Source organism: Kogia breviceps, chromosome 9, assembly GCF_026419965.1.
Source record: "Kogia breviceps isolate mKogBre1 chromosome 9, mKogBre1 haplotype 1, whole genome shotgun sequence".
Lineage (NCBI taxonomy): Eukaryota > Metazoa > Chordata > Mammalia > Artiodactyla > Physeteridae > Kogia > Kogia breviceps.
In genome coordinates, this window is record NC_081318.1 from 43,481,153 (window position 1) to 43,495,827 (window position 14,675).

General features: G+C 43.9%; 1 protein-coding gene across 5 annotated transcripts in view; it reads right to left on the minus strand.

The window, feature by feature from the left end:
* Window positions 1-13,661, minus strand: part of BMPER (BMP binding endothelial regulator) — a 249,561-nt gene extending 235,900 nt beyond the window's left edge. The window contains exons 1-2 of one of the 5 annotated variants that reach the window (XM_059074085.2): window positions 13,061-13,661; window positions 11,921-12,006 (exon numbers count right to left, since the gene is read on the minus strand). In XM_059074085.2, coding sequence (XP_058930068.1) covers window positions 11,921-12,006; window positions 13,061-13,193 — 219 coding nt within the window. In that variant the 5' untranslated portion in view covers window positions 13,194-13,661. The remainder of the gene's footprint in view (window positions 1-11,920; window positions 12,007-13,060) is intronic. The other 4 variants (XM_067042364.1, XM_067042362.1, XM_067042361.1 and 1 more) reach the window with 4 other exon arrangements.
* Between the last annotated feature and the right edge of the window lie 1,014 nt (window positions 13,662-14,675).

Sequence of the window (14,675 nt, forward strand, 5' to 3'; positions counted from 1 at the left end):
AATTTCATATGCTTCAATCTAATGCCAAAATCTGGGAGCTCTATATTTCTGTAACTTGGCCAACTGGTGTGTAAAATACTTTAAGCAAATGTCTCTTTGCCCTTGCCCGGTGTATGGCTTACACGAAACACAAACAAACAAACAAAAATCACATTTTTTAATAAATCCCAACTAGTTCCCTACATGCACACAGGCAATTACAAGGGAAAGGAAGCCACTATTGTCTCGTACATGCACATCCCAGAGGAAAAAAAGAAATGCCAGTTCTTCCCACAGAAGCCACCCTGGAACTAACTGATGACGCTCACTGAAAAAGCAGACTTAGTCCCCTTCCCTGCCATCCAGCTACTCCCGAAATTCACCTCTCAGGGGAAATGAATTTCTGTCTGGATGCTCACCTATTGTGACCATGAGACTGCAAGTTGACCTCTGGTGGGTCCCACTGGGTCCCGGAACCAGAGTTTCACATGTGCTTAAAAACAGGAGCTCACCACATCTCGATTCTAATAGACCTGTTCCCCTCAAGGAGTATAAACCCAGGTACATGGCATAGCAGCTCTCAAGTGGAAGCATATCTGACTAGTGTTCTCATCCAGGAAAACAGCATCCCCCTGAGACCTAGAAACACTGGTGTGTGAATGTCATGATGCTACCACTTTTGCTCTATAAATCCATGAAGCAGGAGAGACCCGGCAGGCTGTGAGAGCTTCTAGAATCCGTGAATTTCTGAGGGGTACAGAGTCAGTACGAGGCAGTCAAGGAGCCCAGCAAGGCTCTCCTGGAGACAGAAGTGGCAAGTTCCACAGGCCACTGGCCAGATGCAGCTCTGCCCTCTGAACCCGGAGGGAGCAATCGTCCTATCTTGGCTCAAACAGTTCTGTTCAATTAGAAAATAAAATGGAAAAGGAATCCCCCAGTATTTTTTTAATAAGAAGTTCTATGAATAAATATGGAAAAGAATGCACATGTCATTACTTTGCTCACTAAAAGGAAAGCAGTGAGTGGTTAAAGAAACTTTGTTGCTAATGCTGCAGTCTGCAGATTTGCCCCCAAGAGGAACCTAAGAGAATAGGCTCAAACAATTTTTTTTTACAGAGAGAGAGGGAAAAAAATTAAGATAAAGATGCTAAAAATGCCTCTCAATGAGGCCCAAAAAAATGTAAGAACAGCTTTGAGGCTTCTAGTTTCCCTGCCTCCTCTCAGAAGGCCAGCTCTACCTCTCCTGGAAATAGTCTTCTGAAGTCACCCACAGCTGCAGAGGCCAGCAGCCCAAGCAGACAGTCCACCGCACAGCATCTCCAAATAAGATGCTCAGCATACGCCTGACAGCCTTTGCAGCCATGAAAAAACCATCTGGCCAAAATCGATTTAGTTGACCAAGAATACAAGAGTTATTTTGGAAATGCGTGTTTTTATGAGTGAAAATGTGAGGATTGTTATCTCTGTCACTGTGATTCTCCTTGAATTGTCCCTGGGATATCATGACTTATGTTGCAGATCCTCTCCCAGAGCCGTTTTATGGTTATTCCACCAAAGCGGGGCATTTGGGAGACATGCTCTGGTCAGGGAAGATGCCACTTGTCCCGCTCTCTCATTTTCTCTTGTTGAGTTACCTGTGTGAAACCTTCAAATCGCCATTCAGATTATAGACCTTTGGGCTTCTCGTGTGGAAGATCTGGGTTAGTCCCACCCATTACCTAACATTTGAAAGAAACAGCAACAAAAAAACTTATTACACTGCACGATGTGTACATACAATAAGGCCTTTGTCCTTAAAGGAAAAACATAATTTTCAACAGAGTCGGCTCCCAGAAGCCAAGGGAGCTAACATCCAAAATCTAATATAAACACTGAGGCTTATGTCAAGGTTTCGGAGTTAGCCTCACTGAAAGGGGGAGGAAATGATGGCGAATATCAGCCACAGGGATCCGAGGCATTTTTTCATTGTGATTTTTGAAAGCAGAACTGAGATAATCCCCGATCCTCCCCCCTTGGGCACCTCCTGCATGGCTGCTTCGACAGCAGGATATTTCTATAAGAGGGAATGTTCCTTTTGGTGCAAATAAAAGCAGGTCTTCATGTCTATATGATTCTAGTTTTCAAATGTGAGTACATTCCTTTCAAAGGGAAAAAAAGTCTTTTGTAATGATTATTTAGGATGTCTTTTATAGAGGGGGTTGACCTTCTGTGACAAACTCTCTGGGAGAATCCTGTTTTGGAACTTGGAGTTCCATTCTGGAGGGGGGGGAGCGATCCCAAGTATTAACAACCCAAATTATAAACAGGAAACTCCAGCCTGACTCCCACTCAAGTCCCAAGGTTGTGGACCTCTCACTGAAGCTATGGGGCTTCCAGAGATGAGGGGACAAGGTTCTTACACTTGAAGACCTCATCTCGTAAGATAAAACTGCCCAAGTTCACTACAGACAACGCAGAACATGCTATCAAAGAGAAGAAGCAGATTCCTAGAAAACAAACACACAAAGCTCTGTGAATGCATAGGGTCCACACGCCCAAATCCAATCACCTCAGTTAATCTGGGATCACCCGATACACCACGGATATCCACAGAGGGACGGTGGCTGGGCAGATGGCGGGACCCTGCACGTTCTAAAACGGGGAGGAGAATTCCCTGGAGGTCCAGTGGTTAGGACTCCGCGCTTTCGCTGCCAAAGGCGCAAGTTCCATCCCTGCTCAGGGAACTAAGATCCTGCCAGGCGTGCCTCGTGGCCAAAAGTAAAATTAAATTAAAAAACAAAAAGTTTTTAAAAAATGTTTAAAGTAAAACTAAATAAATAAATTAAATTAAATGGGGGAGGACTCTGATGTGTCTGTCTGGGTGGGCCTACCAGTAATTAGTTTTACATTTCTGCCTCCTACCTGCCACTTCCTCGTTCAATGGCAAATACCCTAAAGGACAGCAAGGCCTCACTGTGAAAGCAACGTTGTGATTAGCTGTCTAGAGATGGACGCCAATCAAACAGGTAAACTTTTGAAGATGAAAAATAGAGGAGCAGCCCATCTTGCTGAGTCCCAAATACTTCCCGGGTTTGCTGTCTTTTATGGAAAAGATAGCAGTCGCTTCTACTGAACTTCCATTGTCTGCCCTGACAGAAGTTCAGAGTAAACACATGTCATAGGAATGGACAATAAATTGAAATAAAAGTGGTAGTCCATTCAATCATTTCTTAGAAGTCTTGCAGTAGTCTATGTAATCACTTCTTAGAAGTACAGGATAGGCAGTAATTGCATAGCATTTAGGTAGCGGCAGTAGCTGTCATTTCTGAAGTGCTTCCCATCTACCAGACCCTGTTTTAAGAATTTTACATGTTTTGACTCACAGTTCTGACAAAAGCCCTATGATGAAAACATAGATGTCGAGATACAGAAATATCAGGCAACTCACTACACTATCATTCCTAAAAAATATACTCATTAAAGTATATGTTAAAAACTGGTGTATAGCATATACCTTACTTCCTTCCATTCCAGTTCTGGCCCTTAATAATAATAATTCCACTTACACTGTTTACAAAGGTCTTTCACAAACACCAGCACATTTAATCCATACATATCACCTCAGTTAATGGCTACAGCAAACAGATGGGTTCTGCATTATGATTCCTCTTTAGAAATGAAGCTGAAGGGCACACATACCATTGTGACTTGCCCAGTAGCCACGACTAAGGCTCAGAGAGACCAAGGTGGCTGCTGAGTGTTGCACAGCTACAAGGTGGCCCTGGGGAGACCTGAACCCATAATTTCAGACACCAAGGCCACCACTCCACAGCTGTACTTCAATGACAAAACAGACATCAAAAATTTAGTGAAAAAAGGAAATATTTTTCCTGAAGATCTAACTAAGGGATTAAATTATATCATAATATTTTTTAAAGCTCCATTAACAGCTTCATAGAGCAAACCTGAAAGTTTACTATGTTAAGATTTTATATTAGTCAGGTTCTTTGATAATGTTGCTCTGATTCATAATAAAAAATGCCTCAATGTAGCCTTGTCCATTTTGCACTTAACTATAGAAACATTCCAAAGACACTTGCAAAAGCCTATTACTTTTATTCATGAAATTAGTTTTGTTTGGGGACCTTTGAAAATGTCATGTGGTATTTATTCACTTTTGCTAAGACCTTTTTAAATCACAGTTGGGAAAATTCGTGATTTTTGCACTAAATTTTCAAAATCCCTACAGCAATCTTAGTTTGGGATTTCTCTCAAATGAGTTTCCACCGAATTCTATCTATGATCAATTCGATTCCATGGGAAAATGTCCAGCAGGTACTAGGGATCTGGGCACCACTGACTGTTATTGATTGTTTAAAATTGTTCGAGAAGATGATGACAAAGTTCCTTCTATGATGTTCTCCTAGAAGGTTCAGACTGACTCTGTAATATCTAATACCGCTGGTCTTTCTCCTCTTCAAGCATCTTCTGCCTTGGCCTACGCTTTGTTGGTTCTCCTTCTTCTGTAACCATTTCTCAATCTCTGTCATTGGCTTCTCCCTTTCTAACCTTCTTTTAAATATAGCCCTTCTTCTAGTTACTATTTCTTTTATGGGAGTTTGGGGTTGGTAGATGCAAACTATTACATTTAGAATGGATAATCCTAATGTATAGCACAGGGAACTATATTCAAGATCCTGTGATAAACCATAATGGAGAAGAATGTATATATGTGTATACCTGAGTCACTTCTAGTTACTATTATAGGTTCATTTCTTGAAATCTCAATGTAGACCCCTTCCCAAGACAAATAATTTATTCCCAAAGTTCTGAAATTTATTTCAATGCAGACAGTTAACAAATTCCTGTCTTCTAGTCCTGATTTCTCTAGTGAAATCAAGATCTACATTTTGAAGAGCCTACCGGGTTTTCTTACTTGGAAGGTCTATGAAGCCCAGTCATCAATTCTAAATTCATTATCGCCACGCACATCTGTGACCTCTTCTCTTCCTACATTGTCTATAACATTGGCTAGAACTTCCAAAATTCCCTTCAATCCACCCCATCTCTCACCTCTGCCATCTATTTTATTGCCAAGTGCTATCAACTTGGGCTCCAAAACTCCTCTGCAAGTCTAGGGGTCCCAGCACATGGGTACGCTTTTTTTAAGGTGGGTTGTCCAATTTCGATTGTTTTATAAATTGTATAAATTGTGTGCTACCACTGAGAATACGTACTACCATGGAGAATACTACCACTGAGAATACATCTACCAGACTGAATAATTTGCCGAAGGGGTCATGCAACAGTGCAGAGCAAGGTATCACTGTGAGTAAGAGGAGAGAGCTAGCACCCAAAATGGAATTTTGAGAGTGAGGCCTGGAAGTAAACAATTCTATTCAAGTAACAGCACCCAGAGCTGCTCCAGAGACACCAAGTGATTAGCAAAGTGACTGCTACAGAGACACGCTAGCACATCATTCCACTGCAGTGACCACTGCATTTTAATTACTGTGTTTTTCTGGGCATTGCTTGGAGTCTTTTAATCCAAATATTCTAGAACTAGAAGGCAGTGAAAGTAATTCAAAAGAATAAGCAATATTGGTTTATCCCAACACCTTCTTTCACACTGTCCATCCCTGTTCCGGGCCACTTGCCCTCATCTGGCCACAACACATCCCTAGTGCCTGTTGTCCAAACTCTGGCCCCTCCACACTCTAAACAGCTCCCACAAAAGCTTCTAGAGGCATTTACATAAAACACATCTTACTGTGTCATGCGGCTGAGCCAAAATATTAAATGGTTCCCCCAATTCCACGAGTGGAACTGAGCTCCTTATTATTGCACTCAAAGTCCTCTATGCCTCCCACCAAGCCTTCTAACTCCAGCTTCCACCAGAGCTTTGGGTACACTGGGCATACTGGACTCCGCCATCTCCACAATTCCCAAGCACACACTCCTCTGTGTCTTTCCTCCAATCACGCCTTGCCAAGACTATCTTTGCTCCGCCCATCAAAGTCCCAGATGATCCAATCAGAATTCATCTACAGCTCCCTTAGTACTTGAGTTTGAGTCTAGCATAGTGTTTTTCTGGCACTCCTATGAAACTTATTTATGCATGTGTCTTTCTCCTCCGTTCCGCTGTGGGCAAGAATCTGTGTTACTGGTCTTTGCCTCCCCAAGGTGCCCAACCAGCAGAATGCTTCAAACACAGAAAAGGCAAAAAATGGAAAGGAAGAATGAAGTGTGAAGAGAAGGAAGAAAGAATAATATTATTGAATTTATAACCTGTTAATCCTAGTGCTTCGAGTGATGTTTTATAGAATTAGAACTGGGAATCAAGAGGTCTTAAAATATACACCCAGCGCATTTGCTGATCTTAACTAAGTTCAACAAGCACACTTGACCTCCTGGGTCCATGAAAGGTGATGTTATTAGCATTTTTTATAGCACAAAGAATTCAATAGACCATCAGTTGGACAGAAGTGCCACAGAAGAGGGTGTGAGAAACCGATACCCTTTGCTTATTCAACGAATTTGTATTAATTGGCTTTATTTTCCATCGTTTTGCCTTGCCTGACTTTTCCTATTATGTCCTGTTCTCCTGCCCTCACTGTATCTGAATCCCCATCTGGAGAAGGGCTCTCTTTCCTCAGCATGGTTTCCCACACTTAAAACACAGTTTACAGCTGATGCACACTATAAAGGCCGGTGCCTTGAAATGAAAAGAAAGCGTGTTTAAAATGGGACAGGGATGGGGAAGAGGAGCACACAAGTAAGTAGGCAGTAAAACCCACTCAGGTCTGGAACGGGGTGAGAGACTTCCACAAGGTGGGCCAGGAAAATCCCCATGATGCCAGACCACTAGGCGGTTTTTCCAGAATTACAGCACTTCTGAGTCCCAACCCTACCCTTCTGCCAATAAAAGTACAAGTGAAGGTGACCCCACAGGCATAGAGACGTAAATACTCTGCAGAAAAACGAGGCCCCTCTTCCATGGAAAGTATTTTTAGGGTTTAATGGAGAGCAAGGGGAAAACTTATACCAGGGCTCACAGACCACTGGACCAATAAGGAAGCAACTCAGATCGACCCAGTCCAAGTCTAGAGGGACAGAAAACCCCACAAAATGTCACTGACTTAGCCCTGTTCATTCATAACCATGGGTGGGCTTGGCATCACTATCCCTATGTCTTTTCTCCATCAGCTTCCATTTTCTCCCTTTTCTGATGAACCTTTGCATCTAATTCCATGTGAGGAAATAAGAATTTAACATCATCATCAACATCATCATCATCATCATCAACAACAATAATACATCATTCTGACTATATGCCAAGCTCTGGGCCAAGGCTTAAATGCTGTATCTCATTTGATTCTCACAGCAAGTCTATGAGCTCGGTAGTGATAGACATCCCACTCTCCAGATGAGGAAACGGAGACTTAGAAAGGTGAAGTAACTTTCCCGAGTTCACCACCAGTAAGTGACAGAGCCAAGATCCGAACCCAGGCCTGTTTGATGCCAGAGCCAAGGCACTTTGCTAAAATGATATGAAACCAGCCAATAGCTGCCTGAACTGTGTCTTCCTCTGAAAGTGCCATCCAAGTCCAGACCTGGTTCATGTTACAAGACCAAGATCACTCTAACTACTCCCCAAAGTGAGCCTACGTCAGCTTTGCAGAGGCTGAAATAACTCTCTGAGCCCTTGGAAGTATCTGTAGACATTTGTAAGTAGTAAACGACCAGCAGGAGCAAGTTGGTTTAGCGTAGAAAACACTGTTTTCACATCCCAGATCTGTCTCTTAGTAACTATGTAACCTCAGGACATTTGCTCCACCTCTCTGAGCCTCAAGAAAACATGGGTAATAATAATAATTGTCTATGAGCTGGTACTGGTGAATTTGCCAGCACAATGCTATAAATTAGTTACCTTTCCCCCCAAACTGTTCTGTTGAGTACCTTACTCTATGGAAAGGCAATTGGTCACAAACACTGTCTAAACAGAGTATAAATAAATAAATAAATAACCCCTGATCATTTCCTTAGTGAGCATCCAAAATCCAAAGTATAAAAAGGATATAAAACAATTTCCAAAAAATTGTGGCAATCTATGCATATGTGCATGTCTAAGTGTATCTCTCTGAACACATAAGAACTACTTTTTATCTCCTCTCCCTCTCTCTCTCCTTCACCCTCCTAGATCTCCCTCTCTCCATCTTTCTCTCTCTCTCTCTCTCTCTCTCTCACACACACACACACACACACACACAAGAATTGAATCCTGATGCACCGCTATCTCCCTCATTCTCAAACACGTGCCTAACACTTGTTCAGATAATAGATAACTAGTCTCTAGCCAGTTAATTTGAACAATAAAAAACATGAGGCTCTTATAGAGATAAGGTACCCGAGAGAATCAAAGATGCTGGTAGCTGCTTGTTTAGTGACAGAAGATTTTTGTGATTAAAAAGTGGAAGACAGTAGACAAAGCCCCCTCTGTTTGCACCACTTGGTTGGCTCCAAGCTAGGTGGAGCCCAGCTTCTTGTAACACCAAATTTCACATTGCTTTTTATGAGCAGAGGGTCCATTTCTAAATTGCACCCCTGGATTTAAAAGAGGAAATTTAAGCCTCAGAATAATGTTTTTTGCTGAACAAAATGTATGCCAAACTAAGCTCTGACTGACTTCTGGTTTTCTGAGTCCCAGCCTCCAAAGTTTTCTCAGGTTTCCAGTACTGGGCCGAACTCACTGGCTTGTGCCATTTCCTTCTATGCTACGGTTAGGTGGAAAAGGGGTGAGAAGCAGGGGTACCGCTTCCCCAGGTTCACTGGATGGATATGGGAATCTAAAGTGGTCCAGAGGACCACTTTAGATTCATTAGCTGAGAGAGGCTGGCTCCTATCAGCTGTACTTCATGGAAGGCACCAACGTGTTGTCCTAGGCATTACGGGAAAAATAATTCCAGCAAGAAGGGGGAAAACATCATACAAAACAGCAATAAGTCTGGGCCTTCCTAACTCAGCCCCACAAAAGACCATTTTGTAAGATGGGGAAAAGCTGTGCTTTGCTTTCTAACTGAACAATGAAGCATTTGCATCTTTAACCCAAACTGTCTACCCACTTCCCTAGATTTCAGGACAATGGCCTAACTTCTCACCTTCTCTCTTGAATAGTTGAACCCATACACTTTAGAATGATACCCATCAGCAGCTAACAAACAGGTTATTCTTGGACCACGACTGATGCCGGCAAAATGCTCGGGTCCAGGCAAACAAGAATAAGTGAGAATAAAATTATTCAGTTCTGCTTGCTGTGGCTACTGCATCCGCAGTCATCCTCAAAATTCCCACAGAAATAAGCTCATTCCACCTTTGAAACATTTTGGAGCTTAAAAGTTTAAATCAGGCCAAGTTGATTTTGTGGGGTTTTTCAAGCTTTTACACTGTAATTATATGCAGGACTTTGTGCCACCTATTTCCTCCCAACTGTAACATTTTACGTCTTTTTTAAGCATACGTTGAGGTCAGCTTTTTTTTTTTTTTTTTCAGTACATGTTATGAAACAAGATATGAGCTTATACACAGCTTTAGGTAACTTTCTGCCAAAAGGCTGGACCAACACAAACTAAATATGACTATTTTCTTTATCCAAGTACAGTTTTGACTATTACATACCCTCTTAATGTACATACATAAAACTAGCTCACAACTAAAGCTCCCTGCAGGTCAGTTGAAATCATAACGAGATTTTCCTTTCATATAATGTGATTAGCAAATGTTAGCTAACCGAACTCCTAAAAGACTCAAAAGAAAAAAAGCAAAATAACTCAAGCAATGCCAAAAAGTCAAATAACTCAACAAACTTTCTATTTTTTTCTTTGCTTTTTCACATCTTTAACTTAGAAAACAGCCTGTTTCACTTGTTTATATGCATCTCACCTGCTCTAGAGGCAGGTGAGAGTTCCAGCTCCACTGTTTACTAAAATGTGACCTTCACAAGCTACTAAACTCCTCTAGCCTCAGTTTCCTCATCTGTAAAACAGAGGGGTAAAAATCCTCAAAGGATTTTTGTGAAGATTAAATGAAACAATGCAGGCTTCAATAAGTGTGGGCAAATAGTGTTTCATAATTGTTAGTTGCTATTGCTGACATTATCTATCCGCTAAATAAGTCTACCTTCTAACCTAAAAAAAAAAAAAAAAAAAGTCAACCAGCCTCATGGCAGTCTAGGTGCTTTGAAATTCATATACTGCAATGGGTCCCTCAGAAACTTACAAGAGCAGACACAAATAAAGAAGGGGCTGTCCATCTATTTCTTACTCAACTTTATCAAGTTTTACAAATGTTTGGGAAGCAATAATAACTATGAGAGCTTGGGCCCCATAATCCTAAACCCCTGCAAAGGTCACGGCAACATATCACTAAGGCTTTCAGCTAGTGAGAGCTCTGAGGCATCCTCTGAATAGCAAGTGAGTTGGAGTGCCAGAGTCCAGACTTTATATGTTTAGAAAGGATTTCTGACAGCTCTTACGAAGGCAGATACCTCCAAATGTTACTCGAAGATATAAATGAACCTACCACCAGTCTGAACTTAATCAATGCACTTCTGGAATAAATATCACTCCAGAACTCCAACTGACACATCTTTTCAGATTCACTCTTTACCTTCAAAACAGCAAGATTCTAATATCTGTTTTATTAGCAGTAAGGCCGTACTTTCGGGGAAAGGCACTACTTCCCCCAGGGCAGGAGTATGGAAATGCTGTATGGAGAATTTTTATATTATTTGGGAACAGTCTGCAAAACCCAAACCATATATTTAAACTTTACAAATGTAACAATATTGTAACGCTTATCTCTGCAAATGCAATGCATTTTTACCTCTATCTCTGTTGATTTCCTTAGTCTTCAGAACCTGATAATCATTTTATACAGACATTCACCTTCACCCATTTATCATTTCACAACATTGACCTCATCTCTTGTCATGAAAAAGTTTGGGTAGTTTAAACCCAGATGGCTTGGCTTTCACCTAAACAGAGAAGAATCCCTTCTCTGGTTCCATCCAGCATGTTGATCTGATAACAGGCAGTCATCTATCACTTGGGGGCTTTGCATTTGACTGCCTTAATGTATTTCCAACAGGGTTTTGTGATGTGTAGTTTTTAATCAAGGTTTGCCAAAACTGATTGGCATGTAAAACACTTTTAAGCAAAAATGTTGTTCTTTGTAAGTCTCTATTTCAGCTCAGAAATTCTTATTCGTATAACTTAATCTCCCCCGTGTGGTTACTTATTAGACCTTATCATTAACTATTAAGTTAAAATAAATTGAAACAAAAATTTTCTTTTTAATCTACTAGCCACTGCCAGTGTTAACTAAGCAGCTGAAAGCCAAGTGTCATCCTCTAAGGATAGAATGTCCTTTCTGACTCATGTTTCCAAATCAGAACTACAAAGACTGTTTTTGAGAGCTTAGGATATAAGAGGCAAAGAAATCCAAGATTACATCTTGTCCTCTTGTTTGTGCTTTGTGACTCTCACCTCTTTTTCCTCTTGTCATATACCTTATCCCAGACCTTTATACCTAAATGTTATCATTTTCACACTGAGCTCAGACAACAGAATCAAGGCAGAAAGTTTGGCAGCACCTATGATTTGGTGGCAATAGCCATTCCTGGGAACTGAAGGGCAAATGGTAATTATCACTGAGACGATGCCATACCAAGTCCACCTTAAGTTTACTTCTGTAAACTGATGTCAAAAGTAAGAATTCCCAGACTGATGAAATGGAAACTGCAAAAATCCATAATACTCAGAAATTCAACTGAATTCAATTCACCAGCTATCTGAAGTTTTGTAATGACCAAAACCAGTTTTTAAGATTTGGTCATATTACATTTAATGGATTCACCTTATCAAAGGGAGCAATTGACTTTACATTACCTGATCTCCATACTCACCATGCAGACACACATTATACAAGGGTTGTCCGTGATAAATGGAATCTGAAGAACTTCACCTTCATTTTCACATTTTGCAACAGAACCTGAAGGGGAAAATAAGTTATTTAAATTTAGCTTAGTGCCATTGTTACAAAAAATAGAATTTTTACATTAATGCTTTTTGAAACAATTATACCCAAATTTCAGAAATGCCTAATGAGTTTTAAATTCTCAAACTCACCCAAAAGAAGTCCTCCCGAAGAAAATCTATTTTAAATAGCTTTATTAGAACAGGTTTGTTTTGTTTTTTTAAAGGCCGTGCTATATATAGATAGATTTTCTGCTTTCGATGGTTTAAGCACAATTCCAAGGATTTCACTGGATCCTTAATAATACCCCTCCTTCATGAAGGCATTTCAAGTAAACACACACTCCCACATGCAAAAAAAATTCAAATTGGCCATTAAGGCAGATTTTAAATTTGAACAGAAGTCAGGACAGTGTCAATGAACAGGCCTTTATATGAATCGCCTCATATTGTCTTGAGCTGAAATCACTTTTTGAAACACAATCTTCTTTCCTCTTCTGAAATTGCCTCAATATTTTCTTTTCTGCCCCAGGTGTCACTAAAGTATGTCCTTCAGAATAGCAGCTGAGGTCTTCACCTGCCTGAAAGCATATAATTATTATATCCTGCTATTATTACCCTTTTAAAATATGATAGTTTCTTTAAATTCAAGGTGCTTTAAAAAGCACTCCCGGTACAGAAGCTATATTGGAGCCCTATAGAGTGAGAAAGGCCGATGGGTGGAAAACGGTTAAATTTGTTTTCTTTAATTGTATACGGGAGAAAAGATCAAAATAAAGATTGAAGAAAACTAAAACTAAATAAAGGAACTTCTCAAATTCAAATAGAAGAATTTCCGTTATCACTATACTATTGATGTCAACAGCCTCCTTGCCCTCCACCCCTTAACCTACTCACTGCCTTCCCACCCCTTAACCCCGCGGGCTTCGCTTCTTGCCCACCGCCAGCGAGGGACAGTCTCCTAGGTGCTCGCTCCCCGCCCTCCCGTCCCCGAGGCCAGCCAGCGCTTCCTCTCCCAGGTACCAAGCCAGCGTCCGGGAGGGTCGGTCCCTCCCGCCCCCCCCCCCTACCTGTCAAGAAGGAGGAAGCCAGAGACATGGGGACCCCCGAGCAATTGAGCAGCAGCAAGACGCAGCAGGTAATCCCGGGCGAGCGCCGGCAGGGACGCTCAGCCACAGCCCTGACGCCGGAGAACCAGAGCATCGTCACCTGGAGGGAATCCCGGGCGACTGCAGGTCCCGCGCCGCCGCCTATGCTCCACTACCGCCGCTCGCAGTCAAAAAGGGCTCTCAGCCGGCGAGTCGGGAGACAGTCCGTTAAGGAGGGAGGCGGGCGCCCGGGAGCCTGGGGCGGGGGGGGCGGGGGGGCTGGAGGGGGAGGCGGGAGAGCGAGGCGAGGGGTGAGGGGCGCCCAGGGAGGAGGGGTCCTGCGGCCAGGCTCCTCCAATGCGGCTTTTTTTTTTTAAGGAGTTGCTCGCAGTGGTTTAGTCGTCGGCTCCTCCATACTAGAGAGGGGGCCGGGAGGAGGGGGTATCGGAGCAGCCGGAGATAGGCAGAGAGGAGTGGCTGCGCTTCCCGCTGCGCACCGCTGCACAGCCGCCGCCGCCGCCCGGGCTGCAGCGACTGCCCGGGGGCGCGCCGCTGCCGCGGCGTCCTCCACTCCTGCCCTCCCACCTCCTGACGGCCCCTCAGGCTCTCAGCCCGGCCCGCGCGCACGCTCGCTCCGGCGCCGGAGACCCGAGCGCCCCGGGCGCCTCTGGGAACCCGCTGGGGGCGCCCGGGCTTAGGGGGGATTGCAGAAGCCCCGCGCCGGGCGCTTGTCTTCGCCGGGCGTCCAGCCCGCTCCCCAGCCCCTCGAGGGAGGCCACTTGCCCCGGGGCACGGATCGGAGCGGGACAGGCGTGTCTCCACCGCCCGGAGCGCGCAGCGCCTCCTCCCTTTCCCGGGGGAACCCTCCCCTAGCCGGGAATGCCGCACCACCCCCGCTCACACCCGGGTCCTCCAACCCTGTGAGGGAGCAGAATATGGGACGCAAGGCGCCTCACCACTCCTGCTAGTTCCCAGATGCCCCAGCTTTGGGATGGAGCGACACGGGGCGCCGGGGTGGGGGCGGGGGGCCGCGCGACTTTTCACTCCCTGCTTTGCTTCGGTCTGCTGGGGGCGAGACAGCGGACTCCCGCGCTGAGAGGACAGAGGGGCGAGGGGCCTTCCAGGTCAGTGTTCTGTGCTTATGTGTCTACCAGTCGTGACACCAGGGAAGACAGAAGCTGAAACTACACGCAAGGTCGATTAATAAACGCACGGAGGCGAACGCTTTTCGCCCTTAAAAAAAGAGTAACAGTCCCTCCATGACTCCTCCCATCCAACCTCGGGCGGACTGGGGCGGGGAGGTGTTTGACTAATCATTCACTGACCCGAGAAAGAGGGAGGGACCCGCGCAGCGGCTAATCTCTAGCAGGAATAGCCACCCCGCGGCCTCGGCAGCCGCAGCCCTGGGTGTCCAGGAGTCCGACCCTACGTACGGCCCGCGGATCCCCCCGGCCGGATCGCGGCCTCCTGCTCAGGCCATGGCACCCTTTGCTCAAAGTGGGGGATGTAGTGGAGGAGAGAAGAATTTTTGTAACCAAATGGGAATTAGGGGACGCTTGGCAAGTGTTGGGACCTGATGATCAGCTGTCCTCGGAGC